The 12,655-nt window shown below is 35.3% G+C and overlaps 1 protein-coding gene across 6 annotated transcripts; it reads right to left on the bottom strand.

Moving 5' to 3' along the window:
- Positions 1 to 1,740: 1,740 nt before the first annotated feature.
- Positions 1,741 to 12,123, bottom strand: LOC102624841 (zinc finger CCCH domain-containing protein 41). Of its 6 annotated transcripts, none has more exons than XM_052434784.1 (7): positions 11,745 to 12,123; positions 11,180 to 11,262; positions 9,469 to 9,625; positions 6,154 to 7,043; positions 4,016 to 5,260; positions 3,032 to 3,376; positions 1,741 to 2,557 (listed from the first exon to the last, which is right to left on the bottom strand). In XM_052434784.1, exons 4-7 carry the CDS (start codon positions 6,934 to 6,936, stop codon positions 2,090 to 2,092), a joined length of 2,841 nt encoding a protein of 946 aa, XP_052290744.1. In that variant the 5' UTR covers positions 6,937 to 7,043; positions 9,469 to 9,625; positions 11,180 to 11,262; positions 11,745 to 12,123; the 3' UTR covers positions 1,741 to 2,089. The 6 variants fall into 6 exon arrangements, with proteins under 6 accessions (XP_052290744.1, XP_024951028.2, XP_006470268.2 ...); XM_025095260.2 differs by lacking the exon at positions 11,180 to 11,262 and adding an exon at positions 8,404 to 8,549; XM_006470205.4 differs by lacking the exon at positions 11,180 to 11,262 and adding an exon at positions 8,124 to 8,210.
- Positions 12,124 to 12,655: the final 532 nt, after the last annotated feature.

Below are 12,655 nucleotides of genomic sequence, written 5' to 3'. Positions count from 1 at the left end.
ATAAGTATTTTTTAAAATTTTTTATGGTGTTTGATTTTTTTTTAGTAGAGTTGTTTTAGCTTAAATAAGCTAATTTACATCTACTAGCAAAAGCTCAAAATTTGAGCTTTTGAAAGTAAAGATTAGAGAGCTTTTCTAAAAAAATATATAATATTAAAAATATCCTTGACATATTTCATTAATTACATAATACCTTTTATATAAAATCTACCAAACAAAAATTGTTGCCGCCATATAAACATATTGCTGCCACCACTTTACTTTATCTCTTATTTTTTTTAAATAACCAGCGCTTTAATTTTGCAATCCCTACACATACCCAACACTTGAGAAAACAATCATAGTCATAGCCGCCGTGAGGAGCATGCCAGGTAATGTCTCCTGCTACTTTTTCTTCTTTGTCTTTATCATGTTATTCAAACCTTTTTCTTCTTTGTTTTTATCATGCACTTGACGTGTATTTAAGACCCCTGACCAATTTATTATAATATTCAATAGGTTTATTGCCACTGTTTCATCTTTTTTTATTATATTATTCAATAGGTTTATTTGCACTTTCCTCATCCACCTACATGTTAGTTATAATATATTATTTATGATACATTTCTATATAAGTTTGTTTAATTCTTTTTCAATCATAGAATTTCTATTTTACAGGTAAGTATTACCTAGTAGATATTGGATATCCTCACATGACAAGTTATTTAGGTCCTTATAAAGGTGAACGATATCATCTTCCAGATTTTCGACGTGGAAGTCAACTAAGAGAAAAAAAAAGAAATATTTAATCTTGCCCACTCTTCTTTGAGATGCACAATTAAGAAGACTTTTGGTGTTTGGAAAAATAGATGGAAAATTTTGCGACAAATGCCTAGTTTCCCTTTTAGTAAGCAAGTGAAAATTGTGATTGCTTCAATAATTTTTCATAATTTTATAAGAAAATATGCAGATAATGACCAAGAATTTCAACCTTTTGATAATGATGATGAATTGCTTCCAACAAATGAAAGTGAGAATCAAAGGGAAGAGAACAATGATGAACAAAGTACAAGTTCATTCAACGTACGTGAAATAGACCAAGAACGTGATCAAATTGCGACACTTCTCATGTTCCGTTAACATTTCAATTATATTATTGATTATCATTTTAATTTGGATAGTATTATTTTTTTGGGAGAATATATCAATGATGCAATTTTTAAATTTGAAACTAAAAGAAATGATTGAACTGATTTTTTCTTATTAATTGATAGCTCGGAAGTATTTTGTTACATGTTATATAATTATGAATACATATCATTTTTTATAATTTAATTACATAAAAACACTTTTAATTTTACACAACCAAGCAGTTTAATAGTTCAAAAATACTTTTTTTATTGACAACCAAACATCCAATAACTTTTGTCCAAAAACTATATTGATATAAATTCTATTGCTATAAGCTCTATTTAATAAGTTGTACCAAACGAAGCCGAAAACAAGCAATCAGCTTCCATAGATTATTTAAGCAAAAGAATGATGAATTAAGAATCGAATGTTAGAATTCCTAATTGTTAGCAAAATAAGTTCGAAAATTTTGTTTCCAAATGATTCCTACGGCCGTTCACTTAAGTTCTCTCCAGGCCAAAAATAAATTAATAAATGACGTTTTCATTTTGAAAATGTTAGTGGGAATTTGGCGCAATTATAATTTTATTAGCTCCAAAGAAATTTGTTTAGTTTTGTAAAAAAGGGACATCAATTCTAGAATTTCTTGGATAATCTCAATGGGGAATAACTCAAAAGCAGAATGGGAACAGTTCCCAATATCCTTAACCCTTTAATTAATTTCAACAGAATTTCTGAACTTACCTTTTGTTCCTAGAAAGACAACACAATCATCACTCAGCTAAATCCTTTTAACCCCCTGTGACTGGTCAAAAACCGAAAAATTTTCATTTTTACATATCCCATTATGATGCAAAAGAAAACGCTGTACCGGAAAATCAAGTTCCAGAATTTTACTAAGCCAAGGCTCCTGAAAATTAGTTTTCAATGTGATTTAACATTTTACCTCACTGTACAATTCTGACTATCGGCCCCGCCCTCAACAAACATTGTCTTTAGGTGACTCTTCCTCAGCAGACATCGGAGTCGGACTAGGCTGAGAAACTTCCTGCAACTCCGCATGCTCAACACTACTTTTTCTCTCTGAATTTTCAGACTCAGCATTACCTGATGCTGCGGCTTCCTGGGAGACAACAGATGACAGTTTCTCTTCTTTCTGAACATCAGTATCTGAAGACCCCTTAAGAAAAGTCGATGTCTTCTCTTTGTTACCCAGGTCATTACTAGAACTGCTTGGCATCAGCCATGTAAACTGCAAATCGTGGCCTTGCCAGCTTTTACCACTAAGAAATGCCCTCTCAGCTGAACGGCGTGTTGTAAAACTTACACGAACTTGGCAATTTTTTGATGCATCTGATCCATTATCACCTTCAAGGACTTCACCATCTTCCAACTCAACAGAAGCAAGATCACCATATGATGAGAAGTGCTCTTTCAAGACAGCAACCTAAAGGGCATACAGACTTTAGTTTACCTTTCATTGGGGGACGCACAAAGACATACATACAGCATAAAGCAACTGATCCTAGGAGAATGACCATATAAATGCATTTATAAAAATCGGGATCATTAGATTTCATTTATCAAGAGGAATGATCACATTACTGCACAGAGAATGTTCTCTTGTTAATTATTGTTAATATACTCTTAAGAGGATGCTTGTTTTAAAAGACTGTTGATTAGAAGGCAGTTGAGTATAGGATCCTATCCTAAAATCTCAAATTAAGTATAAGACGAACATCATGACAATTTAGCCACTGGATCGGCACTCAACTAAAAGTTCTCAAGGTTTACTAATCCCTAAGAGCATCCACCCAGTTCCTAAATCTATGATACAGAAATGTATTCTACGGACGCCATAAACATTAAAGCAAGAAGGGGGGGGTGGGGGTGGTGACGAGAGAGAGGAAGAGGAACTTACATCTGCAAAACCCACAGGTAAAGGTGGAATAATTCTAAATGCTGTAGGTCGGTTATCCAATTTGTATCTATTCATCAAAAATGGAGGCCCTGCAGGTGCTAATGGACGAATCTGCTGCTTGAAGCTTGTAGATTCTTGCAGCACCATGGCTGTGTTTACTTTCTGACTAGGAGACAAAACAATATCCACTAGTTTGTTCTTGTCTGCCATCATCTCAGCACGTGGTGATGCCACAGCTGCAGTAGAATCAGAGGACCTTGCTGTCGCTTTTGCTACATCAGCTGCTATTCCCACTTTAAGTCTTTTAGCAGCTTTCTCAGACACCACATCACTCTTGCCTCCAGCCTGCAAAAAGTTAAAATTTAAGAATAGCCATTTACAGAAATGATGTGTCTTAGACATAATAAATAATTCATATACCATATTTAGCTTTTGATAGAAAGCTAAAATGGTGTACATTATTGAAAATGGAAAAGCAGTTGCACTAGGGAAATAGATTATATCTCCCTGACCGCTCTGAAGGGAAAACTAAACAGAAAGAACTGACATTAAGTATCTGTATGATCTGTGATGAGAAAAGCCCATGGCCCCTTCAACAAGACGGGCATCATATTATTGTATAATTGGGAACAATGCAATTATTTTCTTCCCATGTAATCTCAATTATTGTATAATTGGGAACAATGCAAATTATTTTCTTCCCATGTAATCTCTCATATGCGCCTTCCCTCCACTCTCTCTAGAACTGTTACATAAATGATAAAAAGACAAGTTCAAGGTCACACCAGTACCACCTATTTCTGCTTTTAGGGATGTAGGTACTACTTCAGGCAAATAATTTGGCATTTTTTTGGCATTTTGACTGTGTTAGAGCAGCACAGAGAATGCAGTTCACTGAATGGAAGCCAACACACTATAACCAAACTTGAAAAATCATTATAATACATTATAAGTAATTTTAAAGGTAAGGATAATTGGTGTTACCTGTTTCTCTAATTTGTCCAGTTGACGGCGGAAGTCATTCCGCTTCTGATCCAACAATTCCTGCTTTTTACGGAGTTCCTCCTTCAACTGCTCAAGATTGTCCAGCTTCTTTTGCAATGGAGGTGGAGGTTTGGGACTATTTGTAATAACAGTAGGGTGATCAGGAGCGGGCAGAGAAACATCAGCAGCAGGAACAATATTTCCTCCCTTCAGAGTGGTGGATTGAAGATTATTGTCTTTCACTTTGTTAGTAACAGAGGTATGCGCTGGAAATGAAGCAGCTGTCATACCGTGAGAAGTCATGGATACATTAACACCACTTATTCCATCATCTGGTATGCTGTCACGATTAGCCCACCAAAGCTTGATAAATCGATTACCCATAACAGCATCAGGAGACTTTAGAGCAGCTTCTGCCTCTTCTCGTTTGGAGAACTGTACAAAAGCTCGTTCACTATTTAATGGAATATAAATGTCTACAACCTCTCCAAACTTTTGAAAATGAGAAAGAAGAGCCTCTCTCCTGTTACTTTTCAGGGGAACGTTATTGACAAATAGGGTACGCAATGCCTTTTGAGATGGTTTCCGGATATTACGCATATGATCATTCTGTGCCTTGGTAGATGGATCCATATTCTTTTGGATAGCATCCCCTTCAATAATCCGTTTTCCTCTATGGTAACTACCCTGAAGGCTGGGTAATGCCTCCCTATCTTCCTTTGTTTCATTCTCAAGATAATCCGATGAATTTAGCGTTGCATCAATTTTCTCTTTCACATTTGATCTATTTTTTGAACTGCCTATTCTACCCCAAACAGACATACTTGTATTCTGTGAAACAGCAGCAGTCCCCGCATTTCTCACAGGCAAATCATTATCAGCACTATCAGATGCCCTCAGATGATGATTATTTGATGAATCCTCATTCAACAAGGATTCAGTTTCATCATTAGATGAATGTAGTGCTGCAAGGCCAGGTGATGTATCTGGACCGTTGTTATTCCACAGGGGTTGATCTGGATCATACAAATCAGCTCCGCCTGCAGCTGCAGAATCAGAATACGCACCATTCAAGCCCATGCCATCATCCATCAATCCAGTCTTGCTACCTTTGTTATGCACTCCTTTACTATTCATCAATGTTGTTGAAGCAGCACCAACCGAAGATAGCAGACCTGGTCCAGCAGGTGTTGCTAGTAGCGGTGCACTTGGGAGTGGAACAGTGAGGTTAAATTGTGAAAGGCTCTGTAAATCAAAAGGCAATAGATTTTATTTACATGCAACATCCATTAATCAAGCAAAAAAGAATGCTATTTTCCAATGGAAATAGGTGGATCAAAACCAGAAGGAAGCCAAGCTCACAATTTACCACACAAACCAGTAAGTGCATTGTATATTCATTCAATTATTATAGAGAACTCAAACCCATCCTGATACTAGTTAGAAAAAATCCGAAAAAAAAAAAGCAAATGGCTAGGAATTTAGAATTGCAGGGGTCTCCATAATGGCTCCTCAAGCAACAAACTCGATCCATAGGCACAAAGAAAATGATTATCTATTGGAGCAGCCCCATCATCCAGGGACTTCTCCTCAAGTTAAACATTCAAAGACTATCAGTCATGGAAGAAATAGAAGAAACTAAACAACTTGAAATGAAACCAACAAAAGCCAATGACCTATTCATCCTATGACTCGGCATAAGGTCTGCAAGTATATTGCATATCAAAAAAATATTACGCATGGAGATAACAATGAGAATACTAATAACAAAAAATAGGCAGGTAAACAAATTCAGTTCAACATATGAAGCCTCCGATTCATGTGTAGCCTTTTAAATTTTAAGATTGGCTATAACCAACCATCCAGCAGGTGTTCGACAAGAAACAGGAAAGAACAAAAACATCACTAGCAACTTTTTAGAACGGACAAATAGAGTATTTCAATTGCAATAGACATTCATTCCCCGAATCAAGTGATTGGTTGTTCCAGTCAGATGCACTGGACATATTTTACCATTAGCCAAAATTGGACTTTTGATAGAAAAACTTGAAAAACAAAAACAACAACCATGCATCATGCATATTCAAACAGGCCATCGAAGTCCCAGAAATAGGAAACAACTTTCTAAAGGCTCATACCTGAACGTCTTCAACAACAATACGATTGACTCCATGCTCCATTGGACACATGTCCCCCCTGAGACAAAATCCTCGCTCCTCAAAATCCCTACATCGTTGGCGTGAAATGCCCATATTTAACGAGGAGTTCAGTGGTGGTCTGAGTGTCCCCTGCAAACCAATGGAGGGGAGTGTATCTAAGCCACCATTTGGTACTCCTGGAATTAATCCAAATGCAAATGATGCATTCTGCGAATTTGAAATATTAGGAAGCCCCCTTCCAGCAAAGCGACTTGGTGGCATGGATGCTGGCTGAAGTATTTGAGAAGCAATATCAACAGAGCTGAATCTAGTATCACGTTGATTCCAGGAAGCAGAGTCCCTTCCTCTTCCTCTTCCAGGCCCAAGGTCCCCATAAAATGTATTGTTTCCCCTGATTCTTTGACTCAAATCCAAAGGTGCTCGGGATAGCGATGCAAAACCGGGGCGTCTTCTCTCAAACTTTGCTGTGAAGTCCTTCTCTAGGGGAGGAATGTTATAGTTTTTCCAGGATTCACTTGCTTGAGATTCATTCTCCCTGAAAGAGTGCCCATTTTCAAAAGGTTTGTTGCGCTTTCTATATGATCTCATATATACTTGATCCAAAGAATCTCTCTCCAAAGATTGTGACCGTGTCTCCCGCCTACGATGCTTATGGTTGCGGTCGTCATCATCCTCATCACTGAGTTCCTTCTCTTCAGGATCACTGGTGCAATCTGGAGGAGAAAGACTTGCTGGCTTAGGTGATGAAACTTTAAGCTCCATGATTCTAATGAAATGAATTTTGTTTATTGCATTAAAATCCAAACTCTGAACGGTCAAAGTAATCCAACCACTTTGGTTAACTAGAATAATCAGCAATTAGAGGGAACCTAGAAAAAGGAAAAAGAATAAGTTAAGCAATCACAATTATAAATAGCATTCACCCGTCAAACTTATAAAATAAAAACAAAACAACAGTTTACATGCACTTTATTCACATCAATCTATGTCCATGACAATAAAAGCAGACAAGACAAGTAAATGATTAAGGTAAGCAAATTCAAATTATCAAATATAATGAAATACAAAGTATAATGCAATGACAACAAATGTAGCAGGAAATACCAAGGTAGTAAAAAATGAAGTCATGCCAAATTGCAAAAATGCCAGATATTAAAGAGAAGTCAATTCAAGTAAACAAGCATACATATAATCCCCAACCTTCCTGCAGCCAAGTTGTCACCTTAAAATTTTTTCTTTTTTTCTTTTGATAAGAAACTCAAAAATGTATTAATGTTGAAAAATATTAATACAGAAAGTGGACCAGCTGTCACTAAGCAAACACAAAACTAAGCCTATTTGTGCCATACAAACGTATCCCCAATCACCCCTATACATGCTAGAATCAGTTATAACTCCCTATCTCAAAACCCCATCCCAGTTTAGATGAATGAAGAAAAAAGATGAATCTTAAAACTCCATAGAAACTGAAGCCCAAAATCAAGCAAGAAGACGAACTCTATCCCACAGTTCTTCAACATTATCAGCACTTTTCCCCTAAAAAATACGAACATTTCTTTCCTCCCATATTATCCAAAACAGAGCTGATACTGCACATTTCCAATGAGTTTTAGCCTCTGTTCTATCAAAAGCAAAGGAATACTCTACAAGAAGAGAATCACAAGAACCCGGAATGACCCACAAAATATTAGCTTCTTTGCACAATGTTGAAGCTACAAACGACGAAGAAAAAGATGATTTGAATTTTCTGCACTTTGCTTGCACATCACACACCGAGAGAAGGGGGGGGATAAAGAAACTTTCTTTGAATCACTTCTCTGATATGATTTAGTTACCAAGTAGCCACCTTGGTAACTAAGAACATGAAGTCAATAAAGAGGGCATGCTGTTATTATCCTATATACATAAGATGGAACACTAGGGTTGATGAGCAGTATGAGAAGTCTCACTCGTTGTTCGTTCCCTCTCCCCTATTTTTCTCTACTATAGATGTCTAAACCAAATTGACAACCATTTTTCTCCTCGTTGTTTAACATCTGCAAAGCAACAGAGGGAGATTGTTGCCGTTATGATCGTCTAAAAGTAATTAGAAGCAAGTAAAGTTTCTCAAAGTGAAACAAAATCATTTAATCTACAAGTAAAACTAAGTGCCAATATTCAAAATGCTAAATTTATCTGATCCCACAAAAGGATAACCATCATTGTTCTAATTTTAAAGATCCCACTTACCATCATATGTATATTAGGAGAAGCCAGACATAAGAGAGTTGAGTACTATTGCGCTCTTGATATTTTCCAGGGTTGACCCAAAGTTTCTATCAACTCATCAGTCATTACCCTTTATATTCAGAAAGATGTGCAATGGAACATTTTTTCTACAAAAAAAAAGATTTACAAAAGTTGAACAAGGTGTCCACTAGCCACAAAAACACCCAAAGAATTTACAATTGAGAGAGCATATTTGGGGGGGAAAAAAGTTTCTATCTTGAGATGGCTAAACAGTATAAACATATGAAACAAAGACAAAATCAACCTTACCTAAAGCTCCTTCCCAATTTAAATGTATGAAAAATAAACAAGTATCTTAAAATTCCTTTGAAACTGAGGCTCAAAAAGATGCTAGAAACAAGGCTCTAACCCTCAAAGAATTGACATCTTCCTCTCAAGAATCCCCAAAAATATTGTAGTTCATTTCTAGCCAAATAAGCCAAAACACTACATCTCCATTGTACCATAGATTTTATATGAAAGCGTACATTTTGAAACATATCAGAAACTGATGCCTATTACATCTAAATAGGGAGCAGCAGTTGAGATATTAATATTAACGGTGATCTTGATCTGAGATGGAAACAAAATGCTAGGATGTTATTGAGAAATTTATTAGTAAACACTAGATCAAGGTTTTTACATAATTGTGGCATTCAGATAGTACCTGGCTATTACGAATATAGATTGACAATCAATATGAGACAAACATACAATCAATTCTTCAAAATAAATCAAAAGCCCAATTAAGCTCTTTAAAGATCAACAAGAATAGAGCTTCAACCAATGGTTTTGAGTTTAATTTAATTTTTTTCTAAGTTAGTACAACTAATCATTTGAAATCCCTAGGGTTGTATTGAATCATTTTACTTTATATTTTCCTTTTCTGGGACATCAATATGAAGGCACTGGATTGCATATTAACAATATGCATATTGAAGCGAAGAAGATCGCACAATACAAAGTTGGGAACTCAGACAAACACATTTCCAAGCAGATTAAGATTTTGTGAAACTTATTACTCACAATTCCAAACCGAGCAGGGAAGCAATTCCAGCAGAGAGGATCAAGCTTTTGCAAAATTAATTAACAGGAAGCCAGGAGGCATAGAAGATCCGTAATATTGTCACGAAAACATTCCATGAAACACTTGGAAAGTTTTAGATCGCACTGACAGCATAACCTAAATTGAAAGAAATCACCATTTCAATATTTTGTAAGAATGTCTTACTGAGTTAAGAATAGAAAATATGTGCCACAGGGAAGAATGTATAGGAAAACTTGAAAGTCAACAGAATGCAGGCCAATATTTTCCATAACCAATTGGTGTGCAAACGTCTACAACACACAATATTAGAAAGTGTCCATCATTAATTACTAGCATTAAACAAACAAATAACTCCTAAAAAATTATTTATAGCTTAATGCTTGTGACATTTCTGTTCTGTGCGGTTCTTTCACACAAAATTTTTTAACAATAAAAGTATATTTAGTAATTAGTACAATTAAAACAAAATTCCAGATCTCACCAATAGATTGAATATTATTAATGAAACCAATAATTGTGTACTTATATCAAAGATATGGATCCTTTATTTGCAGGGAACCTATCAAATTCTTTGAGGAGTCAAAAAGCACTATGTTTTATCTTTGCTAGTTGCAAAAGATTTGTAGAATAGTGTTTTCCTTTAAAGTTATGCCCATCCTACTAAAAGAACTAAGAGAGCCACAAACATACAATTCAACAAATTTAAGCGGTGAACAAGGCTAAAGTTTTCCCCTGCATAGTTGATATCCAAGGTTGTAATTTCCCACCCTAGCTCTATTATCTACCAAATTCTAAGAGTCACAGTCTAATATCATTGCACCTCAGCACTCTCTTCTATTCTCAACCTCTTAAAAGTATCTCCTCAATTGGTGAAGCAGACTCAATTCGTTTACGAAATTGCAGGCAAGTTTCTGATAACAACCTAAATAAGTTTACAGTCACGTGTCAGATATACTCCTAAATCTATTTTTCTGAACAAAACCTCCCATCCCCAGCAGATGTGTTTCATTCTTCCGCTTTTCATTTCACTCTATACTTCCACTTCAAAAATTTATCAACTAGGTCACAGTCAATATTTCCATATGGTTGAGAATGTTCTCTCTCATCATTTGCAGCTAATCTTCTACTAAAAACATAAACACACTCAAGGGCTTATAAACAAATGAATTCAAATATTCAACATTTCAGCTCATGCTTTTGCCAATTCATATCATGGTCATGATGAGCTCAATAGCTGTATTGACAAATAAAAAGTCAGAATATCATTTACCAGTACCAACTAATAAGTAAGGCTTGATTGAGAACCCAATTTAAGATTTAAGCGAAAGCCCAAATAATGAGTCTTAGTTCGCCAAATGAAGCACTACCCAACTCAGCTTCATTTCGGTATCATTTTCTCAACATAGCCACCCACTTGTCTACAAGTGGAACATGCTATTTATCAAAGTGGCAAGGACAAGTTAGGATGTGACCGGAGACCTACATTCACACCCGAAACAACTGGAAAGGAAACGAACTTATGGGGGAACAAATCATCCTCAAATGCGACAAGGTACTTGAATACTGCCAATGCCAACCTATGAAAGATGTAAATTTTCTATCCCACAGATAGACATTTGACAATAAATACCAGCATATCCACACCACTGACTCCTTTTAAACATGTGTCAAAATTTCCAAAATGATTACCTCGAGTAAATGACCATAGAAGCCCATCTACTGAACACAGTACATCACATAAATAAAGCTCCCCAATCGTCACACTAGATCCACTACGAATTAAATATACCAACATGATCACGATCACGATTACCATAAATATCTACAATAAAAATAACAAACCACTAATAAACAAATAAAGTTTTCCAAGCAGAGGGCACGAATTTAACTAAAGTTAAAGCTAAAGTCCTAACAACTTGAAATGACAGGCACATTAGAACTCAAATTACACAGTTCAACAACAATCTTTAGACTACTTAATTCTCCAAACTATTCAAAAACACACAATAAACTGAAGAATTCAAGCCTAAACTAAAAGCAATAACTCGCGACATGGATTAACACACGCCAATAGACACATAAATGTGAACTAAAACTTTTAAGTAATCACTAATAACCGATTGGCTTTTCTAATTTAGATAAGAAAAATTTCCTGAACCATTCAATAAGGACAAAAATCTAGGTTTTTGAATCATAAAATCATTTAAATAAAATAAATAAAAGGAAATAACAAATAACATGTAAAATATCTTACAGAATCTTCTAGAAGGATTTGAGTGAACAACGCCGTCGTCGACACTCTCATTGAATAATCATTCCGATTGAGATAAAATGTAATTATAGGCCCCGCGAAGGGACATTTGTGGAAGATAGATAATAAAATAAAATAGTTGCAGAGAGAGAGAGGGAGAGAGAGGGAGAGAGAGGACAGGGGCAGGATCGTAAATAAGGATGTAACCGATGGGATGTAACAGAGAGTGTGTTTGCGACTTTGCGTTTTCGATTTTAATTTTATTTCTGTTGTGGTTTTTTGGTCTTTGTTTCTGTTTCAAAGCTGTCAAAGCGAATGGGATTTTTATTTGAGATGGAAGAAAATATAAGAGAAGAAAGACGATGGACAGGCTCTGCTGCCAAATATTTAATTATCAAAAAATCAGCATGAGGACGATAACGAGAATTCTTTAATTTCATTTTTCTCCCATGAAGTTCTTAAAATTATGAATATTTCCATTACTTCTCTTTTTATATTTTTTAAGGATTATTTGAAGTTAATGGTGTTGGTAATAAATAGGAAACCAAAAAAACGAAGTAGAATTGACAGGTATATCATGTTTGATTAATTACTTTCGTATGAGATATTAATTAATCAAACAATATTATTATTAGTATAAAGGAATTTTAATGATTAAACGATATGAAAAAATAAGCAATAATTTTTTTAAATATCACAATATTGAGATAGATGATTTCATCGAATCACATGAGTAAACACTTTCGAAAAAGAATAAGCTGTGAATGAAAGAGAGGTAGAAAGAATGACAATGAAAGAACTTTAGCTTCTCTTATGTAGTTGACCCGTTGGTACTTCGATTTAGGAGATAAACAATGCACTTTTCAGTTTTTGTTTGTTAAGAGAACCAACACTGCTAAAATACTTATAAAAGA

The sequence above is a fragment of the Citrus sinensis genome, chromosome 2 (genome assembly GCF_022201045.2).
Source record: "Citrus sinensis cultivar Valencia sweet orange chromosome 2, DVS_A1.0, whole genome shotgun sequence".
In the NCBI taxonomy this organism is placed as follows: Eukaryota; Viridiplantae; Streptophyta; class Magnoliopsida; order Sapindales; family Rutaceae; genus Citrus; species Citrus sinensis.
Note: the sequence above shows the minus strand (reverse complement) of the source record. Positions and strands in the feature narration are given on the sequence as shown.

Excerpts from the sequence above, each read along its gene's own strand:
- LOC102624841 (XM_052434784.1), bottom strand. The coding sequence starts at position 6,936 with ATGGAGCTTAAAGTTTCATCACCTAAGCCAGCAAGTCTTTCTCCTCCA. Across the intron at positions 3,377-4,015 it reads TGGACAAATTAGAGAAACAG|GCTGGAGGCAAGAGTGATGT; the intron begins GTAACACCAATT and ends AACTTTTTGCAG. Across the intron at positions 2,558-3,031 it reads TACCTGTGGGTTTTGCAGAT|GTTGCTGTCTTGAAAGAGCA; the intron begins GTAAGTTCCTCT and ends TATGCCCTTTAG.